Source organism: Saimiri boliviensis, chromosome 4 (genome assembly GCF_048565385.1).
Source record: "Saimiri boliviensis isolate mSaiBol1 chromosome 4, mSaiBol1.pri, whole genome shotgun sequence".
Lineage (NCBI taxonomy): Eukaryota > Metazoa > Chordata > Mammalia > Primates > Cebidae > Saimiri > Saimiri boliviensis.
In genome coordinates this window covers 39,696,985-39,721,669 of record NC_133452.1, presented here as the reverse complement: position 1 = coordinate 39,721,669, position 24,685 = coordinate 39,696,985, and the positions used below count along the sequence as shown (strand labels likewise).

The following is a 24,685-nucleotide window of genomic DNA, read 5'->3' as shown; positions in this document are numbered from 1 at the left end:
CCTCTTTGTCTGTAATCTAATCATAGCCAACTATATAAAATCTAGATTAAAAAATTACAAGTACTATCTGTCATTATTTTTTATTTGCTGCTACTGAACCTGACAAAATAAACTCTGACCAAAGTGTTATTTTTATTTCATCTCTATGCTTTCGCAGATTATCCAACTAATGTTCTAAGAATCCAAAAACCCAATAGGGGAGGAAAAAAGAAATACATGTCCCCAAGGAATGGAGAGTCGATCCTTAAAGATTTTTGACTGGGTTGTTGGTTTATTTTTTATTTATTTATTTTTTTGAGATGGAGTCTCACTCTGTCGCCTAGGCTGGAGTATGGTGGCGCAATCTCCACTCACTGCAACCTCTGCCTCCTGTGTTCAAGCAATTCTCATGCTTCAGCCTCCCGAGTAGCTGGGATTACAGGCCACGCCGCCATGTGCTGCTAATTTTTGTCTTTTTTTTTTTTTTTTTTTTTAGTAGAGACGGCGGGGGGGTTTTACCATGTTTGTCAGGCTGGTCTCGAACTCCTGACTTTGTGATATGCCTGCCTCGGCCTCCCAAAGTGCTGGGATTACAGGCATGAGCCACTGCGCCTAGCCCTGGTAGTTTATTTTTAAGAATTCCATATTTCAACCCATGCTGTTTATAGTAGTACAGTTAGGATGGGGAATTTATGAGAGAACTTACTTTATGTGGTGTGTGGGATATACCTTTGGTGTCCCAAGGATAGATAACTTGAGTGATCCCTCAAGTTATCTAGTTAACTTGTTACTTAACTACTAGTTACTTAACCAGTTTCTACTAGTTACTTAACCAGTTTTTTCTACGCTCTTACAGTGTTGACCATTTAAAAGACTAGATTCTTGCCCTTGAGGGTTTCTAGAGATCCTTACCCTGTGAGTAGACGCAACTCTGAGCTATTCTAATAATACTATAACAATTGCACATGGTACCAGTTGAAAAGGATGAGGGCTCCAGGAGGCTTTGGAGCTGTTGAGCCAGGAAACATGGATTTCTGGGCTAACTGATGCAGGACCATGGCATATGGTCCAATACACATAGCACAGTGTAATACATTCCTTTTTTAATGCTTCACCTTCAGAAATGAGTAAGAAGCCCTTCACCCACTGTCAAGGAATGCCTGCGTTGTGTGTCTAGGAAGAGTCTAGCAAGATGGATTGAGGTGCTTCTCTCTGACTAGTGTGTTCACAATGTGACTTTCTGGTGAAGGTCTGCTCTATCTTCCACTCTTAACTGCTTGCCACTATTGAGGGATTTGTTCCTCACAAGGATATGGGAGGCATATAATGTAGGTAAAGATACTGTATATAGAGAGAACTATTCATATGTTCGTGTGTATGTACATTTATATGTGACATCTGAAGCTTCAGGAGATCCATGGGAGATATATTTTTGTAAAAGCCTTCATTATCTAATAGGAATATTTTCAGATTATCTCTTTACTATGTTAAATGATTTCATTGATGGTTGTGGATGTAAGTCAATAATGGGAAATTATGAATGGATTTGTATTGACTGTGGCAGCTACGCAGTGGGTAGATGAAAAGAAGGACCAGGAAAGGATATCCTTGATATGTACCTAAGCTTGATTTATGAAGTAAAATTGGGAAAGACCTTTAGAAAATTACCATTTGGGAGACAAGATAGTTTGGAGGAATGAACAAGGATCTTTGAGAGGAACTTGAGTAAAGTTAAGTTGGGCGATCTTGGATGAGGGAACTTTTCTCCTAAGTTGTAGTTTCTTTCTGAGTAGACTTGGAATTAATTAGTTGGATGGTAATGATAAGTATGACATGTATATTGTATGTAACAATAAAATGCCTTCTGTAGTAGTATTATTTCTCCCATATATAGTGTAAATCAGTGTTTTATATTCTGCTAATAGATATTTATTGAGCACCTATTTTGTGCAAATTACTGTTGTGAACTGTTTCATAAAAATCAAGTTACAACAGGGTTGGATGAATGTATGTGTTGGGGCAACAAAGACATTGAGCCTCAGTCCTTGGCCTCAGTATGTTCCTAATCTAGTTGGAGAGATAACCCATACCCATATGATGGCAATTAACAAAACAAAACCATGGTTAAGTGTGAGTGAATGGTAGATAATTGCTGCAGTTACTGTGATGGAGCCTCTGGATGTGGTATTAAATGTGTTCTTGTGATAGGACCTGGTAGATAGGGTGCATTTTGAAAAACACTCTGAAGGGTTGATACACCGTGTTAAGTGCAATTGTATATTGAGTGCCTTCTGAAGATCAAGCTAAGCTAGATGCTTTATATTTATTTATTCATCCAAAAAAATCTCTCTCATACTGTAACCTTGAGCACTGGGTATTATTTTTTGTCTTTTAGAGCCAAGTGGTGCTCAGAGTTACTTAGTAACTTGTTCATATCATACAGTTTGAAAGGGGTGGAATCAGGGAAAATGCTACTGGCATACGATTGATATATTTTTAGATTTTTGATTTTTGAAATAGTAACATGTAGAACATTTAAAAAACAACACATTTCCAGATTAATGTATGTGTTCTTTTACGTTGGTTTACTAAGATGAGCAGCAATGAACAGGTATAAGAAAAATAAATGGAAAGAAAAGCTAGCTTTACTTTCTTCTTTTTTTTTTTCTTTTTAAAACCAAGAATTGAGAAAAGACCAATTATTGAATTATTCTGAAAAGTACGCTTTGGTATCTAGCCCGTGGCCGTGAAATGATCGCAAACTGTTAGTAAAACATTACTCAATAAAGGTTTGGGAATCTCTGGGCTTATTTAGACATAGATTTCATTTGTTCTCTTTAGGAAGAGACCCAATAAGGTAGTAGGACTAGTTATGAAAAATGTATATATAAAACAATCAGCCAATGAAAGAATGGGATCTGAACTTACCAAGGCAGGCTCAGTAGGTTATGAAATTTACTCTGAAACCAGGATTGTAAAGGAAAGAGAAAATTAAAATAAGCGAGACAATGGTGGGGAAAAGATGGAGGGGTGGTGTGGTAGAAATGTGTCCTAGAATCAAAGCAAAAGATGCAAACAGGGAATATGACTAAGATCCTGAGCAAGAGTGCTATAATTGCTGGTGGTGTACACTGTAACCAAAAGAGTATGTCCCATGTTTGCAAAATGAGGTGAAGAGTCTATTTTGACTCATCGGGTGGTTTTGTATTGCAATGGGAATTATATCTCTCTGTTATGTGAGTTATGGTGCATCAAGCAGATCTTCAGTTTGACTTAGAAGGATGCCACTGTAGGCATTGATTACAAGGTTATGGACTGTAACCTTGTTTTGTTGAAGTTCTATTTAATACATTTTTTTGAGCATATACTATATAGAAGACCTTTTTAAGGTTTGACCATAGCTGTATATTATTTAAATTTTTATGGAATGAAGCTAGTTTATTACTAGAACATTTTGAGTCAGATTGCTCAGGCATCAAAATCAGTTGATTATTTTTCCCCATCCGTTACACTGTTGAACCCTGAATAGTGAATTGAAATTCCTGGGCGGTCAATCTGGTCTGGTTGTTAAATGATCTTATAATTCACTATATTGGTTTGTGGTCTAAGGTGGACTTGAGGGCTTAGCTGTTCAGTCTGTTGATAAGGAGGTTGGCTACAAATGGTTATCAAGATAAGCCAGTAGACTTGACTTCAGTGAAAGAAAAAAAAAATCAGGCCAAATCTAATTCATTACATGCAAAAGAGAAATCAAGTGTAAATCTTTTAATTTTAGCTTTATGTTCTATAAAAATATGAAGCAAAATAAGAAAAAAGAAGATACTACTTTTAGCATTAAAAATTATGAAGTAAAATAAAAAAGAAGAAGGAGAGTACTTTTAGTTTTTCTTTTTAAATTTCAGTTCATGCATATTTAGCATATGCATAGAAATATCTGTGTCAGGTTCTTGTTCTTTTTATGGCCCTTGAATCCTCTAATGGGTGTAAAATTTCTATTATTACCCTTCTAGTATAGTATGTTGATGATATGATGGCACTTTAAAAAATATTTCTGCCTCAAATTGAGGTATAGTCTACATTGAACATGAATTTCAAATAAAAGCATTTGATGAGAGACTATTAAATATGCCATAGGCCCGTTAATGTCAATTTGTGATTTCACTTTCTGTGTAACTTTTTTTTTTTTTTCTTGAAAGGCATTTTTCATTTTCTGTTTCTTCTTCAGAGGAAGTAAGTAGGTTAGGCCACAGAATCTCAAATAATTCATCCTTCTTACAGTAACACAGAAGGGCAGGAAGTTGAGAGTTTGTAAAGGTTGCCTTTGGTGACTACCCCTTTGCGTATGATCTCCACGGCAGACAAGGTAGCAAATCAGAGAGACCACTGCCACATTATAAATAGGATGGCTCACATTAAAGTATGGCCAGTAGATAAAGGGACAGTGTTTTTGAGAAAATCTCAATAAGATGGAGACGCTGTAATAACTGATTTCATGTTTAAAGGCAGCAAAGGCAGCATGGATTAGTTCACACTCAGGTATCTCCTCTGCAGGAATGGATGAGAACAGAAGACCCAGCTTCTCAAGGATTTGTTCTTGATGCTGCTGAGATTTCAGTTCTCACACTGAAATAATGATCTAGAGTTTTTTTCTGCCTAAAATCTATGAACTTAGGTCCTTAGGGCAGATTTCATGTCTCTCCACAACAGACCTTAATTCCAAAATGTGTGTGATTCAGAGTTCTTATCAAGCAGGGTGAGTAGAATATCAAAGCTGGTCTCTGTCATGCTTGATTTGAAAGGAATATTTTTCTTCATAGCAGTGTGTGTTTGTTGAGAGGTGCTTCAAGTGTGAGTTTAGATTTTACTCTTATCTTTATTGAATAAGCCTGTTAAAGAGGTTTGAATTTAACTTCTTTTGATGTGTTCTTCACTGACACTTATATAAGGAGAGTTTCTTGGAGTGGTGATGTATGCTTCTGCCAAAGAGGTAAATAAATACTTAGCAGCCCAGTTGTTAGAATTTTCACTGGAGAATATGAGATCGATGGACAGATGAAGATCGTTCTCTGATTTTTCCTCTCCTCAGGCCCCCTTCCATTCCCCTCCAGTAGTGTATTACATTTTCCTCTTCTCTTTTATTGATTCATTTAATAAGTTGTATTAATACCTACTAGGGATATTCACAAGGGGTAACAAAAGGGGTAAATCAAGGTCTCTCTGCTTCAAACCCTCGTGTAAGTAGATGATCATGATACAATGTCATAAGCATTATAATCAGTGTATAGATTCTGTCCTCCCAGGCCCATTTATGTCCTGGTATCTTACTTGCACATACATATTCTCGTGCTCCTATAGAGAAACACTCCCACTCTGGCCCCTTTAGGGGATGATGACCCAGAGCTTTCATCTCTTTTTCGTACTGGCCTCTTGCTTTAATCTCTCACAACACTTTCTGTTTGCCTCTGTACCAGCTCTCTTGAAAGCAGGTCCTGGAACCGCATCTGGTATGTGAGGACGTTTTTATGCCTCCTCAGCAAAAACGTCACAGTAAGGTTGCCAATGGCCTAGACTTGAGTAGTTTTTCAGAAATTATGTCCTTTTTATTTTGTTGGCAGTTAAATTTTTTTTTTTGTTTATAAGAACTGGGCAAAACGAACTGCTGTTGACCTTACATCCGTCTCCAAAATTCACTTTGAAATCTACTTGTCCGTGAAATCTGAGTCATATCATTGTTTTTGACCACCCCGCTGCCCACCTTCCCTATCCTCATCGCTGGACTCCTAAGAAATTAAAATAGGCCTTTTTGATGAAAGGTATTAGCCTTTGCACAGTTTTCATTCCTCTGCCCTGTGAGACTTCAGACATCTGATAAATGGTGCTTGGAGGGCGTGTGGACCCTGGAGAGCAGCTTTTCTTTTTTATGTTTTGCTTTTGTTTTTGGTGTATGTGTGTGTGTGTGTTTGTGTGTGTGTGGGTGTATATGTGTGTGTGTGTGTGTGTGTGTGTGTGTGTGAGAGAGAGAGAGAGAGAGAGAGAGAGAGAGTTTTGCTCTTTTTGCCCAGGCTGGAGTACATTGGTACAATCTTAGCCCACCCCAGCCTCCGCCTCAGCCTCCGCCTCCCAGGTTAAAGCGATTCTCCTGCCTTAGTCTCCTGAGTAGCTGGGATTACAGGCATGTACCACCACACCTACCTAATTTTTAGTAGAGACAGAGTTTCTCCATGTTGGTCAGGCTGGTCTAGAACTCCAAACCTCACGTAGTACACAAGCCTTGGCCTCCCAAAGTGCTGGAATTACAGGCATGAGCCACCATGACCAGCCTCTTTTCTTTTGTTTCTTTTTTGAGACAGAGTCTCACTCTGTCGCCCAGGCTGTAGTGCAGTGGTACGATCTTGGCTTACTGCAACCTCCACCTCCTGGGTTCAAGTGATTCTCATCTTCAGCCTCACAAGTAGCTGGGACTACAGGTGTGCACCACTACGCCCAGCTAATTTTTGTATTTTCAGTAGAGATAGGGTTTTACCATGTTGGCCAGGCTGGTCTTGAACTCCTGACCTCAAATGATCCACCTGCCGCGGCCTCCCAAGGTACTGGGATTATAGAAGTAAGCCCCTCTCCTGACCGCTTATCTTTTCTTTAGAATAACTGTAACTCTCATATAACAAGCATTCACTATCTGCAAAGCAGTCTAGTGTATATAATTTTAAAAAAAATGTTTTTACATCTCTGTGGAGTAGATATACCTAACCCATTTTATAGATGAAGGAGCTAAAGCTCAAGAAAGGATAGGTACCCTGGCTGATATTATACAGCTAGTAAATTGTGAAGCGGAGTTAAACCCAGGCACTGGGGCTCCAAAGCCTTTGCTTTCCACAATTACATTAAATTGTCTTCTACGTTGACTAAAATACAATGGGTTGGCAACTGTCTTAAAAGGTAAAAACTGTTTCTTAGCTGGGTGACCTCAATTTTCTCATCTGTGAAATGAGTATGATAATGCTTATCAGTCTTAAAAAAGTAGTTATGAGGGTCAGATAGGCTGGTATTGGCGATATCCTTTAAAATGACAATGCATTGAAGAAACTCTTGTGCTCTACCTCGTTTGTTTCTCTTAGGCGTTTGTTAGGCTTATGGGCTTTGGATGATTACCCCATCCATTAATGACTGTGTGCTTCGCTGGTGTCATGGAGGTAAAAGGAGGTCATTACAACTAAATCTGAGAACCATAGGGAGGTCTTAGGAGGCAGGGGCCATAGCTCTCTCAGAATCACTTTCTCAAGTCTGGACTTAAAGGACTTTAAGGTCCTGAGGACCTTCCCTGGTATTAGACACTACACCAACAAGCAGGTTCAGACTGGGAGCTGGATTAGAAGGTAGCATCCCTGTAGTTGAATCCAACTTGAAGATGAATTAAGTCTGTTCTCTAAAACACTACCTTGCTCTCATGTTGTTTCTTGGATTTATTTTCTATAGCTCTGTGCCTTCCAAATGAGGGATTCCATGGAACTTGATGTGATGTGATGATAGTCCCAACGCTAAGTGACTCTGGGAAACTTTGACTGGGACAGCACTCCACAGATGGTTGCACATCTGATATGGACTGTACTGTCTCCCAGAGACCCCAGAGTATTAGGCATTTTTTTTTTTTTAGCATAAACCCCTTTGTTAGGGTACATGAATAAATGGTCTCCTAAAAGTTGTGTTTTGGGGAGCAGACTTTGCAGAATGTTGCCCTAACCTTTGGTCTTGTTTGAATGCAGTCAGATCAGCGTGGTGACCTTTCATTAACCTCCTCCAAGGGCAGGTTATCCTCTGGAAAGAGAGCCTGAGTTTCAGGTCCAGTACCCTCCTCGTGTGGCTAAGCCTTCACCATTACTTCAGGGGAGTTGCTTTATAAGGAAATTGGCAGTCTTTTCTGGTACCATGTAAATATGAGGAATTATTACTATTAAAAAGAACATATCTACTTTTTTTTTTGAGACAGGGCTTCACTCTTTTGCCTAGGCTGGAGTACGTTGTTGTGATCATAGCTCCCTGAAGCCTGAAACTCCTGGGCTCAAGTGATACTACCTACTCTGCCTCCTCAGTAGCTGAGACCACAGGTGTGCACCACCATACCTGGCTAATTTTTGTACTTTTTTGTAGATACGGGATCTCACTATGTTGCCCAGGCTAATCTTGAACTCCTGGCCTCAGGTGATCTTCCTGTCTCAGCCTCCAAAAGTGCTGTAAGTACAGGTGCAAGCCACCACACCTGGTCAAATCTACTTTTTAGCTAGTGATCTTCACATCTTGTGACATAGGTTTGAACACAGGTGGCTTACTACCATAGATGTTATTCAAATAAAGTGAATTAAAAAAAAATCCTAGAGAAGGCAGAATGTGGTGGCTGACGCCTGAATCCTAGCTCTTTGGGAGGCCGAGGTGGGCAGATCACGAGGTCAAAAGATTGAGACCGTCCTGGCCAACATGGTGAAAACCAGTCTCTACTAAAAATGCAAAAATTAACTGGGTGTGGTGGCATACACCTGTAGTCCCAACTATTCAGAAGGCTGAGGCAGGAAAATCACTTGAACCTGGGAGGCAGAGGTTGCAGTGAGCTGAGATCACATCACTGCATTCCAGCCTGGTGACAGAATGAGACTCCGTCTCAAAAACAACAACAACAACAACAAAAACAACCTAGAGTAGCATATGGTGTTGTATGTCTGTAATCTCAGCTACTCAAGAGGCTGAGACAGGAGGATTGTTTGAGCCTGGAAGGTCGAGGTTGTAGTGAGCTATGTTTGTGCTATTCTACTCTAGCTGGAAAACAGTGTGATCCTGTTTCTATAAATAAATAAGCCACTGCCTAATTTTTTTTTTAAGGTAACTGAGTGGCTCTCATGAATTTGAATAATTGTTAAACTAGATAGTTATAACAAGAAGCTAACAGCTAACATTTTATTGACTGTTTACTGCCTGGTACATACAATGGTAAGGTATTACCTGGACTGTCTCATCTGTCTTCACCATTACTCAATGGATATTGAAAAAAGGTTATTTTATTCTTTCCTTTCAACACATGGGGAAATTGAGACTTTAAGATATCAGTCTAGGTGTGGTGGCTCACACCTGTAATCCTAGCACTTTTGTAGGCCAAGGTGGGAGATTCACTTGAGGCCTGCAGTTCAAGACCAGTCTGGGCAACATAGTGAGACCTCCATCTCTACAAAAATTTAAAACAGTTGGGTGTGGTGGTGTGTAGTGTTGGCTGTAGACCTCCATCTCTACAAAAATTTAAAACAGTTGGCTTCTTGGCAGGCTGAAGTGGTCCTACCAGGAGGTTGAGGCTGTAGTGATCCGTAATTGCACCACTGCACTCCAGCACGGGCAACAGAGCAAGACCCTGTCTCAAAAACATGCAAAAAAAGAGAGATTGATTTTTCAGAAGTCATGGAGTGGGTAATGGTCAAACTTTGGAAAGTGATAACGAAGAGGAGAAAAAGAAGGAAGTAGTTGAGGGAAGGGTAAGGAATGGCAAGAGGAACCGTAAGAGAATGGCAGTCTGTCATTGTTTATCATTGTTGAGGGTAATCAATGAAATATTTGGTTGTACCTGTGAAAAGGATGATGGGAGCTGGGTGAGTGGGGTGGGGAGGCTCAAAGCAGTTTTATATGCTACATTCATCAGGTGCTTAGCAGTGGGGAGACTCCTTTTAGAAGATGTTAGTGAAGAATGACCTTTAGGGATTTTAAGAATGTCATTATCACCGAGTTCAGCAGTTAGCAGTTAATGACAGATGATTTCTGTAAACATCTTCAGCTGATAGTGCTGCAGTAGGCATCATAGCAACAAGGCATTGGATTCTACAGTGGAGGCTGGTTTTCCTCATCGCTGTCTTAGTCTTCTACATAGTTGTCATTGTTGTTTAATTCATAATAATGATTTTAGGGTTAGTATTCCTGACACACTGTTTACAAAAGATACACTGCCCTTTTAATCAAAAACTGGCAAGTTTCGTTCCTTGACACCAGGCACTGATCTCAGGCCTGTTATATGAATGACAGAATTTGAATCTGATTCTCTGATGCTGTTTTCAAGGTAACAGCTACCCTCATTTTACAACCACTCTCAACTCATAACCATAGCGTTTCTATACCTTATTTTTGAAAAATGCATTCACTATGAAGCTATAAAATGCAGCTCTTAAAAAAACAGCAACTGTCAAATTATTAAAACTGTTTAACTTGTCTTGATGAATATTAACTAGCTATTCTTTTAAAAACAATATTTGGAGAACAATGGTTGACCGGGAATGGCCAGGCTACAGTCAGTACCTTTTCTCAGTAATCCTTATTTCTTCCCTTATCTGCACGTGCAGATTTTTGGGTTATAGACAGGGCCTGCTCTTTTACTTTGTGTTGTGTGCCTCCTAGGTTGGGCTGCTTATATCTCCAAGGACTGGTATCTTCCCTTCATTTCAGCCCCAGGCAGGCTCTTCATTTTGAATATGCTGTGGGAACCCAGCTTGTAGGAGTCCCTGCTCCTCACCCGGAGCCTCTGTTTCATCCACTCCTGGCAGATATGAGCAGAGAAGTTGTATGAAGGAGAGATTATGAAGGACACACAAGCTGTTTATCTCTAGTCAAAATGAGATAGAGTAGATTCCTGATATTTGTGAGGGCAGTGTCCGAAGTCAGTCACAGTTCTCAACTTGAAAAAAAAAATCATTTTAACACATAATTCCTTTCGTAAAATTGCTAAAGTAGAATTGAAAAATTTAAACTGTCTTTCTAGACCCCTAACTACTTATCTCACTTGATGAGTGATTTTTGTACTGTCTGGAGCACTTATTGAAACAAATTCACATACCTTTTCTACTTATTTTCTTTTGGAGCATTTGGTAGTTTTGTTCATACAATGTGTCTGAGTCATCATTGCATTTGACATTTCAGTCTTTCGTTTATTTGAAACTTCTATTTTGTGGCTAGCCTATCGCTTTCATAAACATCTCCATATTCCCTTCATCCTGTCATCAGCACTAGACTCAACTAGTGGTTAATTTTGTTTCATTTCTTAAAAAGAAACACTGTTTTATCACTTTATTTACAGTGTTCATAGCACTGAGACTAAGCACTGTGACTGAGAGCATGCCTGGGCCTTGGCCAGGCTGGACGACTTGCCGTTGCCCCAGCTTCATGGCGTGTGTGATTCAGAATCATGTGTCTGCAAAATGACAAATTATTAAATGTCACAGCAACTTCAGGTGTCACTCAGGAATGGTAGGAACCATAAATACGCCGTCTGCGAATGCATACCTGAGTTGTGGGGGAGTGAACCCTCCACTTCCTCCTCTCATCCATCTGTTGAGCTGATGAACGTGCATATATAGTTAACGAGTACTAGTTAAGTTACCAGAGAGCTTTGCCGAATTGGATTTTCCTTCGTGACTTCCCGGCTGTAGCTTCAGTTATTGGCCTTAGTAAGTATTTTCATGGAAGACATGCCTTTTATAATACAGACTTAAATAAACATGAAACCGGTTTTAAAAACTCACTTTTTATTCATTTAAAAAATTATTTAAACATTCAACAGATACAAAAAAGGTTTACAGAAAGAAGGCTCCTTCTCATAGCTATCTTTTAGTTAAACCAGGCGTCCCCAAACTATGGCCCGAGGGCCACATGAGGCCCCCTGAGGCCATTTATCCGGCCCCCCCCCCACCGCTCCCCAGCCCCTGCACTTCAGGAAGGGGCACCTCTTTCATTGGTGGCCAGTGAGAGGAGCACAGTATGTGGCGGCCCTCCAACAGTCTGAGGGACAGTGAACTGGCCCCCTGTGTAAAAAGTTTGGGGACGCCTGAGTTAAACCATTGCCCCTTCCTGGACACAACCAGTGGCACCTGACAAATCCTTCCAGAGACATCCTGTGCATATACAGGCAATACACACATTTATATATACTCTCTTTTGTTTTACACAAAGGGTAGCAGTAGCACACAGTTTTTGCACCTTGCATAAAGTTATTAATATTAATAGTATCTTGGAGCTCTTTCTATATCAAAAGGTAAAGCATTTCCTAATTGTTTTTTTACGATGGTATTGCATTCCATTGTATGGATATATAATTGTCCTCCATTGATGGACATTTGAGTTGTTACCAATTTTTTGATATTGTAAACAGAGTGAATAACCTTTTACATTTTTCCATGTATACATGTGTGTAAATATCTATAAAATAAATTTTTAAGAAGTAGAATTGCTGAGTTGGAGGATATGGTTTTGAATATGGATCTCCATAGTGGTTATTCTGACTTAAAATGCCAGCATCAATGTATGAGTGGTCTGCTTCCTCATAAGGGTTTTTGAATATAAAGTCTTAAAGGGATTTTTGAATGTAAGATATTACTAGTTTAATCACCACCTAACGTTAGTGGTACATGGTAGACTGGGGCCACCAGGGATTTATTTACATGACAGAGTGAGGCGGTTCATCCAGTAGATAGAATATCTCAAGGGAGAGTCAGGTTGCACAGCTTTGGTTTGGAGATGAGGAGTGGTGTAGGAGAGAGAGGAGGTAATTTTGAGGAAAGTGTCATATGTCATTTAGTCTGTTCTCCAGCCCTTTTGTTGGGGGCTGAGAGGAAGAACACTGTAATAAAAGCAAATTGTTTCACAAAGCAGGGACTTTCAGAGTGCAATACATTTGCACTCGTGCCAGCAGTAATGGTCATCAGCTCCTTGATGTGACATCCACAGTGGGCAGTGAGTGGTAGCAGCATGCTGGGCATCCGGGCCTTTGGTTGCAGCCATTGTCAACCATGACGTGCACGTATTAGTAGGAATCAGAAGCTGCTCTGATGTATTGGGTGGACATTTGAACCCCAGAATTACCTCTTCTGACATGAGAAGTGGCTGGAGACCAACAGAAGTTAGAGGAGATTAGGAGGAAAATGCTGGATCTTGTCTAGTAGCACAGAGAACCCATTAGGGTGTACTTATAAGACACTTCATTAGGAAGTCTCAGCACCATTTAACGACAACAAAAAAATTGTGATGGGGTTTTCTGCAGAAGTAGAAATACTATTTGTGACCTGTGTTGTGACTCTCTTACCTATCTGGTTTTTGTGTGTGTGTGTGTGGCCTGTGGAATATAGGTGGATTATGGAGTAGCACCAGGTGATACCTATAAGAACAAAACACAACAAGAGCATTTCTAAGTACTGAAACATTTTGCCCAGTCTTAGGAACATGAATTGTTGAAGAGACTTCGTATGTTTGTATGCAAGTGTACACATTTACAGAGGGGGGTGACACAAGGGAGGAAGACTTGGGTGACATAGAAGCAGCTTTTCTTAAAATAATACTGGTTGCCGGCTGTTCTACCTCATTAATAGATGGTGGAAAAACAGTCTGTTGTAGCCATTCCGTCTTCTGGTGATCATGAAAGCACCCACAAGCTTCAAAATTAGATGATGGGAAAGACAACATAGTAAATATTTTTTATGCTATAATATTTTATATACAATATCTACAAACCATAGCATGAAAATATGGATGAAAATGCAAACGTTAGATACGTGTTTTCAGGCAGAGTATGTTGTATAACATTACTACTGTTTCACACAGCAAAGGCATATTCTGAGTATTTCTTAAAGCATGTAGTGAACATTTACTGCAGGTTATGTGTGGTGCTGGCTTTTGGATATATGCTAATTTCTGTTGCTCCTGTCAGACTGGGTTTTGCTGCTGTGAATGCTATATATATATATGGGTTTTAGGTAGGAAAGGACTAAAAATCTATTTGTGGTGTCTGTGCATCTTACTGACATTTTGTTAGTAAGCATATACGTTGAAGGTATTTTATCAGATACATGTTGCACTGATGTAGACGTAATATTTATATTAAAAACTTTGGCCCTAATAAACTAGTTTTGTCATGTTCTGAGCTGTACCATATTCTGGTGAAAGTAGATTTTGCCAGATTTTCAGAGGGGACAAAGCTCTATAAAGATTAAACAATGATTGAGAAAGAACACTCACTGTTGGAATCAGACTGAGCTGGGTTCAGATGCTGGCCGTGCTACTGGCTGTGGTTTTGGTTGAGTTACCAAATCTTTCTGCATCTCAGTTTCTTCGGTGTATACTAGAGGGTTAATAAAATCCCTGTTTTTCTGAAAAAGAAATGTGACATAATATATGTAAATTGCTACTTTGAATCCTTTTCTGAAGGTAAGATTGAATCAATACTTTTAAAAGTATATGTATTGTGTCTGAAACTTAGTATCTGGTGAACAAATGCTATTATATTTATAGAGACTGTAATAAGCAGGATAATAGGCACAGCTGACAATTTTATACTATAAGATAATTTCACTAAATTCCTTAAAGTATATTTGCCAAAAAAAAAAAATAATGGAAATGTTTATCTAGAGATTTTATCAGAAAGAACAGTAAAACTTTTTTTGTTAAAGGATCACTTGGATATTACCAGGTTTATCCACCAGGGGGAAAATATTCTATCACTCTACTGTCTATATATAAAAAAAAAAAATTACCGCTCTTAAACGTCACTTTATAGGTATTTGATTTCATTGCTGGTTGTTACCTATTTAGTGAGAGAAGAGTCATACTAAGTTCTAATTCATTTCATATTTGTGTTATTGATTAGATTAATTCTTCTTCAGCCCCTCACATCTTAGATCCTGTTTTGAGGCTACAATCTTAATGGTAGTGAAATTTGATTTTTTAAAAATTATTATTGATTTATGCATAATAGTTGTACACATTTATGGTATACATGTGATATTTCGATACATGCATATAATGTGTGATGGTCCAATCAAGGTAATTAGGATATCCTTCACTTCAAATACTTATCATTTCATTGTTTTGAGAATATTCAAAATCCTCTCTTCTAACTCTTTGGAAATACTCAGTAATTTTTTATTTTTTATTTATTTATTTTTTTTAGACAAATTCTCACTCTCTGTTGCCCAAGCTGAAGTGCAGTGGCACAATCTCGGCTCACTGCAACCTCCATCTCCCAGGTTCAAGAGATTTCTCCTGTTTCGGTTTCCAGGGTAGCTGGGACTACAGGCACGTGCCACCATTCCCAGCTAATTTTTCTGTTTTTAGTAGAGACGGCGTTTCACCATGTTGGCCAGGCTGGTCTCAAACTCCTGACCTTGTGATCTGCTCACCTTGGCCTCCCAAAGTGCTGAGATTACAGACATGAGCCACCATGCCCGGCCCACAGTAAATTATTTTTAACTGTATCCACCCTACTGTGCTATAGAACACTAGAACATATTTCTCCTATTTAACTGTAGTTTTATACTAATTAATCAACCTCTCTCTATTCCCTCCCTCCTGTTACCCTTCCCAGCCTCTAGTAACCACTGTTCTATTTTCTGCTTCTATGAGACTTTTGTAGCCCTCATATATGAATGAGAACATGTGATATTTATCTTTCTGTGCCTACCTTTTACTTAACATAATGTCCTTCAGGCTCATCCATGCTGTCACAAATGACAGGATTTACTTCTTTTTATGGTTGAGTATTCCTTTGTGTGTGTAAACCACATTTTAAAATCCATTCGTCTGCTCATAGACACTTAGGCTGATTCTATATCTTGACTATCGAGAATAGTGCTGCAATAAACATGGGCCTACAGATACCTGATTTCCTTCCCTTTGGATATATGCTATCAGTAGTGGGACCATTGGATCATATAGTGTTTCTATTTTTTACTTTTTGAGGATCCTCCATGCTGTTTTCTATAGTGGCCATACTACTGTCTATTCCCACTAACAATATAGGAGTTCACCTTTCTCTGCATCCTCACCTACATTTTTAAAAATATTTTTGATAATTGCCATTTTAATTGGGGTGAGATGATATCTCCTTGTGGTTTTAATTTGTATTTATCTGATGGTTAGTGATTCTGAGCATTTTTTTTAATGTACCCTTTGGCCATTTATATGTCCTCTTTTGAGAAATATTTATGTAGATCATTTCCCATTTTCAAATCGGATTATTTGCTTTTTACTGCAATATTGTTTGAGCTTCTTATATAATCTGGTTATTAATCCCTTGTCAGATGGATAGTTTGCAAGTATCTTTTCCCACTTTACAGGGTTCCTCTTCACTATGTTGATTGTTTTCTTTGCTGTGTAGAATCTTTTTAGTTTCATACAATCCCAGTTATGTATTTTTGCTTTTGTTGCTTGTGCTTTTGAGGTCTGTAAAATCTGATTCTTCTTCAAATTTACATTATGTAAGTTTTGAGATGATCAGAAATAGACTTAATAATATATCGAATATTTGATATTTTCTCTATTTAAGGGGGAAAGCAGAAGAAAAAGTATTGAAGTATCCAGTAAATTCCAGCAGAAGTTAGCTGTAATTAAAAGAAGCAGAAGTTTTTTCCTATTGAGTATTTAAAAGTGAATGTACATTACATATGTAAGGAGATTGCATTTTAAAAAATCTTGAATTTTTGAACAAAATTTTCAAGCATATACAAAATTAGGATGTTGTGTAGAATAAACTCTCATGAACCCTTTACACATCTTGACAATTACCAACACATTGCCAATTTATTGCCGCTTCATCTCCTTGTTAATTTACAGCAAATTTCTCACATTACATCATTTCATCTATTTATTTCAGTTTGTGCCTCTAATATACAAGGAATAACTCCCCTTTTAAAAGTATATACTGTCATAATTTCCCTAAAAAAAAAAACAACAACAATATTTCCTTAATTTCGTAAAATACCCAGTTTGGCATTCATACTTTCCTTCCTGTCTAGTAATCTTTTGTTTGAATCAGGGTCCACAGAATATCTATGAATTGTAATATTGTGATTGGTTGCTATGTTTCTTAAATCCCTTTTCATCTAAATATCATACTTCCTTTCCCATCTTTTTTTGTAGTTTACAATATTGGCTTTCAGACTTTTTGCTCTCAGCTTTCCTTTTTACTTTAAAAAATGGTTGAAAGCTCAAAGAAGTATTTTTTTTTAGTTCATATATATGTATATATATTTACTGAATTAGAAATAGTTTAAACTATTTAAAAATAACATTAAACCCAGTATATGATAGTATACATAAACATAATTTTTATGAAACATAGTCATAGTTTCCAAAATAAAAGAAATAGAGAAATGGCATTTTTTAAACATTTTTGCAAATCTCTTTAATGTCTAGTTTAATAGAAGGTAGCTGGATGTCTGCTTCTGCATTCTTGTTGTGTTGGGTTGTTTTGTTTGAAGTATATGAAAAAAACCTGGTTTTATGCATATGTGAGGTTGGAAAAGGGAGGAATATTTTAATTAGCTTTTTCATTTAATAGTGGACATCTTTAGTTACCACACTACTTGACAGGTGGTAGTAGTTTCTTAAAGTTTAATTGCAATGTGCAATTTGAAACCTTATAAATGAACCTTATCAATTATGAACCATAATCTGTTAACATTAAAATCTATTGGTCCATATTGCACTTTGAATGGATCATTTACCCATGCATAATTTTGTACCGTCATGCATTGGTCATTTTGAAAATACTGCTTTACTGAGATATGCAGATCTTCCAAATGTTGACTTATTTCATTATGAAATATTTTAAAAATCACATCCATTGCTATCACCACCCATCCATTGCATTAGAAAAGTCTTTAGCCATCTGGAAGCTAGCAAGCTCATGGTGATGCATATGAGTTTTACAAAATCCTGATTTTTCTCTTGAAGTTTCAAATTTAATTGTTAGCTACAAATACTGTTAGTATTTTCTTTCATGTGAAAGGCCGACTTCATTAATTTTTGACAAAATATTTACCAGATAACCAAACCCAAATAAATATAGCTTGTTAAGTAAAAAAGGCATTTCATTAAAAACCAGGAGCTTGCATCCGTGGTACTTTAGCATGCCAAAGTACTTCCCATTCATCACACAGAATATTAAAAAGATGCATATTCAGATATCAGGACTTAATATCACTTATTATTTTGACTTCATCGAGAGTGGTCCTTAGTGAAACTGACATTTATTTACTGTGCATGCATGGTGGGGAACAATGCAATGATTGCTACTACAGTTATTGACACTGCACTGGCAATTTTATACCCGCTTGATTTTGCACCATCAATGCAAATGTCAACACAGTGAAGAAGGCAAAGAATGTGTCAGTATTTTTATGAAATAGTTGACTTCTGGGACCTTTTGAAAGGGTCTTAGAGACCCTTGAGGAATGCATGCTTTGAAAAATGCTGCTAAAGAGTTTCTGGTAATCTGGATTTTCTTCCTCATATCTTTGTGGTGTGATTTAACATGCTTGCTTTCTCTGATAGCTCCTATAAATAGACTTGATCAGATTAGGTTTGATTTTGTTTTTTCCTGGCAAGGCTACTTCATAGATGGTGTTGCGTTTGCATTCCTGGCAGCCATCAATGGTCGTTGCCTAGAACCATTAATTTATTAAAGGTTACAAATTATAATAGCCTATCATTCCTTCTTCATTTATTAGCTGCAATTCTTTCTAAGGGGAAACTTTTTCTGCCCAACGATTTGGTTACTCTAACATACAGTTCACATTGGAAAGGCAGGATAAATCTATGTTTCTTTTTCCAAATAGTTGATTTCCTTGAATCCTCAAAAGGTGATCAATGAGGTGTTCTTGCTTTATTTGTTTGATTTGAATGTCATTATGAACTTGTAGATTTAAATTTATTTGGTGTGTTTCAGTTCACTGTAGCTAGTAATTAGTAAGGATTCTACTTTGCCTTTCTTTGGCCAGAAGGAGCCTATTCAGGTTGGCTCTTGAGTTCTTTGGATATGGCTTCCGTTGTCTTTGATAGCTTCTTTGCTTTCTTGTTTGACAAAATGTTTCAGTTTCATCTTGGACATTTCCTGCTGTTGAGCAGAAATCAGCTCCTTCTATGGGGAGACTTGCGAGAAATGGTATTTAGACACCACAGTGTGAAGCTAGGCTGCTTATTACTGTTGATTGATTATTGTTTCTAGATTTTTTTAGTGGACAAAACTAGAAAATACTCATATTTCTAAAGATAAAATACATCATTAATTCATAGTGATACTTCCATTCAAATTTAGGACCCATCTTTAACCAGTTTTCTATGATACCAACATAATTACTTATTTGTTTTTCTCATGTTACACAGACAGCAGTCTTAGAACAACAATATCAATACTACAGCCAATGATATGATTATGGAAATTTGTTCTCCAGTTTTTCAAAAAAAAAGAAAATTAGAAATGTTATCACAGTTTAGGTAGCCAAATTGGTTATTTTAACAGAGACTTATTATGGGTGTTTGCTTTACATTTTGAGACATTTTTCCTATTTCCTAGAATAACAAATTGGCAGATTATTCAATGGATCTGAATAAACGAATTTACCAAAAGACTCAATCACATTATGTATTTGTTGTATTGATGGAACAGTACAACAAATAATTGATAAAGTTAGTGTAGATGACAATCAATAATTGAATTTTCCTTTTTTATTATCAAAATGGCTTCTTTTTAAAAATCAACATTTTATGTTAATTTTATCCTTTATCCATATCTATTCTTTTTAGTGTCTTAAAACAGAGGACAGACTACATACAGGCAAGGAATTCTATCCATACGGCATTATGACTTTTTTTTTAAGTGAATATGCATTGAATCAATGAATTTCTTTGGTTTATGAATAGAAAAAGTTTACCATAACACTTTTTAACTTAGACAGTTTTATTATTTTTTTTCTATATAATTTTCCAAGGATCATGCTAGGAAAAAAAGGTAGTATTTTTGGAAGTAGCTGTTCTTAGATCTAGGGATATGGGATATTATGATCAAGAAAATTATGTAATTAAAGGAAACTGAACTAATGAGTACTAAATTAAAAACAGATTTCCATGCAGAATATTTAGTGATATGCCTTCTTTTCTCTTTTCAGGTTAAAAAATAAATCATGACTGAATCTGCCTCTAGCACAGGTGGTCAAGAGTTTGATGTATTCAGTGTTATGGACTGGAAAGATGGAGTGGGCACATTACCAGGAAGTGACTTAAAGGTAAGCCCTCTTTATTACGTACAATTATGTGTGTGCGCATCTGTGTGTATGCTTACTTAAAATTGAATATATGTGGAATAAAAATTAAAAGCATTAATCATAGTAGTGTAGGTTTTAGATGATGCTTAGACCTCCAAAATAAATTTGCAAGACAGTTTGAAATGCTGATGGAATGGCAGAGCCTTTGTCACTTGGATCAGGGGCGTAAGGAGTATTTCTGCATGTGCTTATTTTGCAGAAATTGACTTATGGTTTCAAGAAGGTTCATCTCAGTTTTCACACTTCCATGACAGCCTGTAAATGCAAAAATGGCAGACTTAGAAGACTTACCTTTTTTGATTTTGTATAACGGGCTTTGTAACTTTGAGTGAATAGCCACAATATCTTAGATTGTCCTAGAGTTTTCATTTAAAAACTGGATAATGTTAAAGTACTGAATAAATAGGATTATTTACCTCTCTTAATTATAATGTAAGTATGGATTTTTATATAATAACTTGTTCAAAATCAGGTTCTTCCTGTAAATTGGTCTGCCTTAGTATAGAAGAGAACTCTGGAGAGCAATACTTCAGTCTGCTCCTTTTACGTATGCTTGCCCTGCCTCCATTTCCCAATAACCCTAAACCTATTCCAGGACCACTCCTGTTGTCCCATGAAACATGGTTGTGCAAGCACCCATCTGGGAAACCAACTACCCCCACCTCTAATTTCTAATTTACTTTTGCTCTGATCCTATCTCTGGAACCTTGAACTTGTCTGTGGCCCTTTAGACTTTGTGTTTGCACTTGCTCATTCAGGTATTTAAACTTCCCATCTCCCCAGCAGGCCATTGCTTGGCTTACCTCTCAAATGTTTGGTATTCTAGGCTGTCTTGAATAGACATTCCTGCCCCACTAATTTAGGACTTTTGGAATGTAATCCCTTTTAGTGGCTGTTTGACAAGTATCCTAAGCCAAGCCTGCCCTAGCTCATCTTCAGTGTTGAGATTTGGACAATCTGCCTGTCATTGGAAATACTTATGGGTTTGGTTTAATTAAATGCAATGTGCCAACATCTCCGAGTTTAGTGTAACAAAAATGTTGCACTGAGGTTTAGTAGAATCTGGAGAGGAGATTGGGTTTTCAATTTTAGCTGTGTATGACCTTGAAAAAGTCAGTTAATCTGTGGGTCAAGTTTCCTCTACAGTAAATTAGGAATTAAATGAATGTTAAGGATTTTACCTGCTCTAGCGTTCTCCAAATATTCATCTGGATAAGATATGACAGAGAAAGACTGATGAAAGTTTTGAGAAAGAAAAATTGTTTCTCAAATTGATCATGTCAACCACATAATAGCTACCCAATCTTTGTCAAATTATTTCAATTGCCTAAGTTTTGGAAATCTTATCTGTAAAATCTGGGATATTAGAATCTATGTGATAAGGTGGTTTTGAGGATTGAAAAAAATAGTAGATATGGAACTTAAACTTAACAATTGTATTTTTTCCGGCTTTGTGACTTATTATGGAAACTGCCATTTTTAATTGCTTTACTCCTTTATTTCCTTATTTCCCTTTTTCTAATCAATGGCTTTTTATATCTTTCTTCTCAATGGCTTTTTAAATAAAAGTCACGTGGTTGATGAAATTTGTGTTTTGTTCAGTTAGCTTTTTAACAGTAGAGTGAAGTTTCATCCCTAAGAAATCTGGATTGCTTTAAAGTTTTCTAAGCAATGAGTTTTAGAAATTAACCTATTACTTGTATTAAGATAATCAGGTAATTAAGCCGTTTAGTGGGAATTATCATCTGGGTTATTTGATAATGAGTTTCAGACTCATCTAATTATCTGGGTAATTGCCATGTATCCAATTCATGTACTGTAGACAGTTTGATACCTCACTTAAAAAAATGATTTAAATGTCATTTTCAACCTTATAACCATTTTTATCTGAGATTCAGAATGACCCAATTGATTATATTACTGAGGATTTCTAATTCACTTGCTTCCTATTTAAAATACAAGTTGCTTTAGAAATCTGATTAAGAAATTGATTTTTCACAAAATTAGGATATTAGAACTTTGAGTGAATCATGACATTTTCTCTCTCACATCATTCTTTGCCTATTTTATCCTACCCAGGCTTCTGTTTTTCAATGGGTAAAGGCCTCTAGATTTCCTAGGCTGAAGTTAGTTCAGTTAATATAGTCAGTAAATCTATAGAAGCCAATTTCTTGTCATGGGAACAGGTTTTTATATGCCCCAATTTTTGCTGTTTTGAAACAACTTTTCCTGTAAAAGCCCTATGATTGTTATCCAATCAAGTTATACCCTTCTCTTTAACATTTTTTAGTAGTTGCCCAAATCTTTTTGGTAAAGTTCAAGCCCCTTAAGTTTACCGCAAGAGTTTTTTGGTGGTCTGGCCTCTGCTTTCCTCTCTGGCCATGTCTAATTTCACTCCCAGTACCACTCTTGTTTTCTACCCAGCCCAAACCACTAGTTGAAGCCTTCACATACTGGGCCCTTTTTACTGTTCCCTGTTGCTGGAATCCCTTCTCCACACTGGGCTAACAAAAGCTTCTATAAACAGAGCACAGACATCTTCTCTGGGTGCAGTAGGGAAAGGAATAGAGGATGTACTCTTTGATGAACACTCTACCTGCATCTTTTTATTTCTTTTATTTTACCCTTCTTAAGGTAGTTTCTATCTCTCTTGTCAGTCTACAGATGGGGAAATGGAAGCCTGACTTGCTTAGGTCAGTTACTGGCAGGGATCTTAAAACCAGGCTTTTCTGATATTTAAAATGGGTTGTCTTACCATTGCTATACTGCTGTCTAAAGAGAGAAAACACTTTCATATCAAAAGACATGGAAGGAAAATGTTGCAGGAATTAGAGGAGGTAAACATTTATTTAAGCTGGAGGGATCCAGGAAGGGTTTGATAACCAGCTTCAGGTGCCTGGAAATACGTAGGAATCTCCATGAATACTTTAGGGAGGCAGGAACAGGAGAAGAGAAGAAGGGCTTCCAGAAGAGGGACTAGCTTAACAAGGTTCAGAGTGTCAAGGGAGAAAACAGCAAGGGTCCACTGACATTCTGGAAAATATTACAGTCATTAAGACATTTTTGCCTAAGCAAGCCTTGTAAACTTTACCAGTGCCTAACTTGTCTTTTTAAAACGCAAATTAGCATTTGTAGATGAATGTCTCAGGGCCAGCTGTAAGAACAGGGAGATGACTAAGTGACAGTGCAGAGGGACATGGTAGGGCTTCCCATACCTGAGCAGTTTCCCTACCTGAACTTCTAATGATGTCTGAAATTTATCCACAGAGAATTATTGCTCTGGGTCATAATGTCTTTCAGGGTCCCTCAGTAAAATGCAGATACACTTCTGAGAGGATGTCATATTGTGTAGTAAGAATAATTGCCACTTAGCCAAGAGCAAGACCCTGCCTGCAGCAGCAGGCAGAAACCCAGCAGTAAAATTCACCACACTCTTATGGTTTTGCCTTGCTCTGATTAATGTTCAAAACAATTTAGTTATCAAACATCTTTGCCCTTAAAACACACTGTTAAGTCGATTCAGATCTCAGCACTGAAGGTAATAACAATAACCTCAGCAGTGCCTTTTAATGATTTATTATTAAAACAGTCAAATACAGGCAAAAGATCCTTTGCCTCTACCAAAAATAAAAAAGAGAATTGAATCAGTTAAAGGCAGTTCAAGCCAAACAAACAAAACATGTGCAGTCCCTTATATATTTAGGCATAATTGTTTTCTGATCGACCTGGATGTATCCACATGCAGAAAAGGTTAGCAGATGTGTTTTGTTTGCTTAATATTAAATCCCTTTTGTAAAGTTTATAATTTTGACTTTCTTGGTTGTAGAGTGGAGCCACTTGGCAAGTTTTTATCATATTTTAGCTCTCTAAGTTAGAACTAATGATTTAAAAAATACATAAACAAAGGTGAAATTTTCATCATTCCAAAACCATTTGTAAAAGCGTCACCAATTTCAGAACCTGGGTGTTTTATTGGAAGACATAGTGTTAGGAAATGTATCAGTCTTTCTAGAATTCTGTCTGTAGGACTTCAGTAATGTTAGCAGGACCTGACAACCTTTGTGGTGTAATATTTTCTACCATAGCAATGTTGTGGAAGACGCAGTAAGTCCAAATTGAGAAGTCAGAGAAAAATTTGACCCTGTATGTTTTTGCATATTGAGATATTTAATTTTTGAGATAAGCAACTTTGGTAAAAGCAGATGTTCTTTATTTTTTCAGGCTTCTAGTATGCCTTGAAAATTCTGAATCTTATCCCCAGAAAACTGTCTGTGTGCACATATCATAATTTTGCATGTATTTTATGGGATTAATCAACCCTCAAAGTCTATCTGTGGATCTCTGGCTTAGAAGAGTGAACTGTGTCCCTAAGTGACATTGCATCTTTACTTTGTACTTAGACTGTAGGTCAGTTACTGGCAATAAATTTGAGGAGAAGGAAAAGCTGACTGGGATTGAATGTTGCATTGTGGGAATCTTTCCTTTTAACTTTGAAAGTATTTGAACCTGAAGCTTCTAGGTGTCATAGGTCTGAGTTCTCACTTGGAAATTCTACTCAGTGGTGTTTTCTTTCTCAGTGTTTGAAATGGAAGGTGGTT

At 37.3% G+C, this 24,685-nt stretch overlaps 1 protein-coding gene across 9 annotated transcripts in view; it reads left to right on the top strand.

Annotated features, from left to right (window-relative positions):
* The window catches only part of L3MBTL3 (L3MBTL histone methyl-lysine binding protein 3), a 122,664-nt gene that overhangs the window by 5,693 nt on the left and 92,286 nt on the right, over positions 1-24,685 (top strand). For all 9 annotated transcript variants that reach the window (XM_010342993.3, XM_010342991.3, XM_074397474.1 and 6 more), the window contains one exon: positions 19,932-20,048. In XM_010342993.3, the coding sequence (XP_010341295.1) occupies positions 19,947-20,048 (102 nt within the window). In that variant the 5' untranslated portion in view covers positions 19,932-19,946. The remainder of the gene's footprint in view (positions 1-19,931; positions 20,049-24,685) is intronic.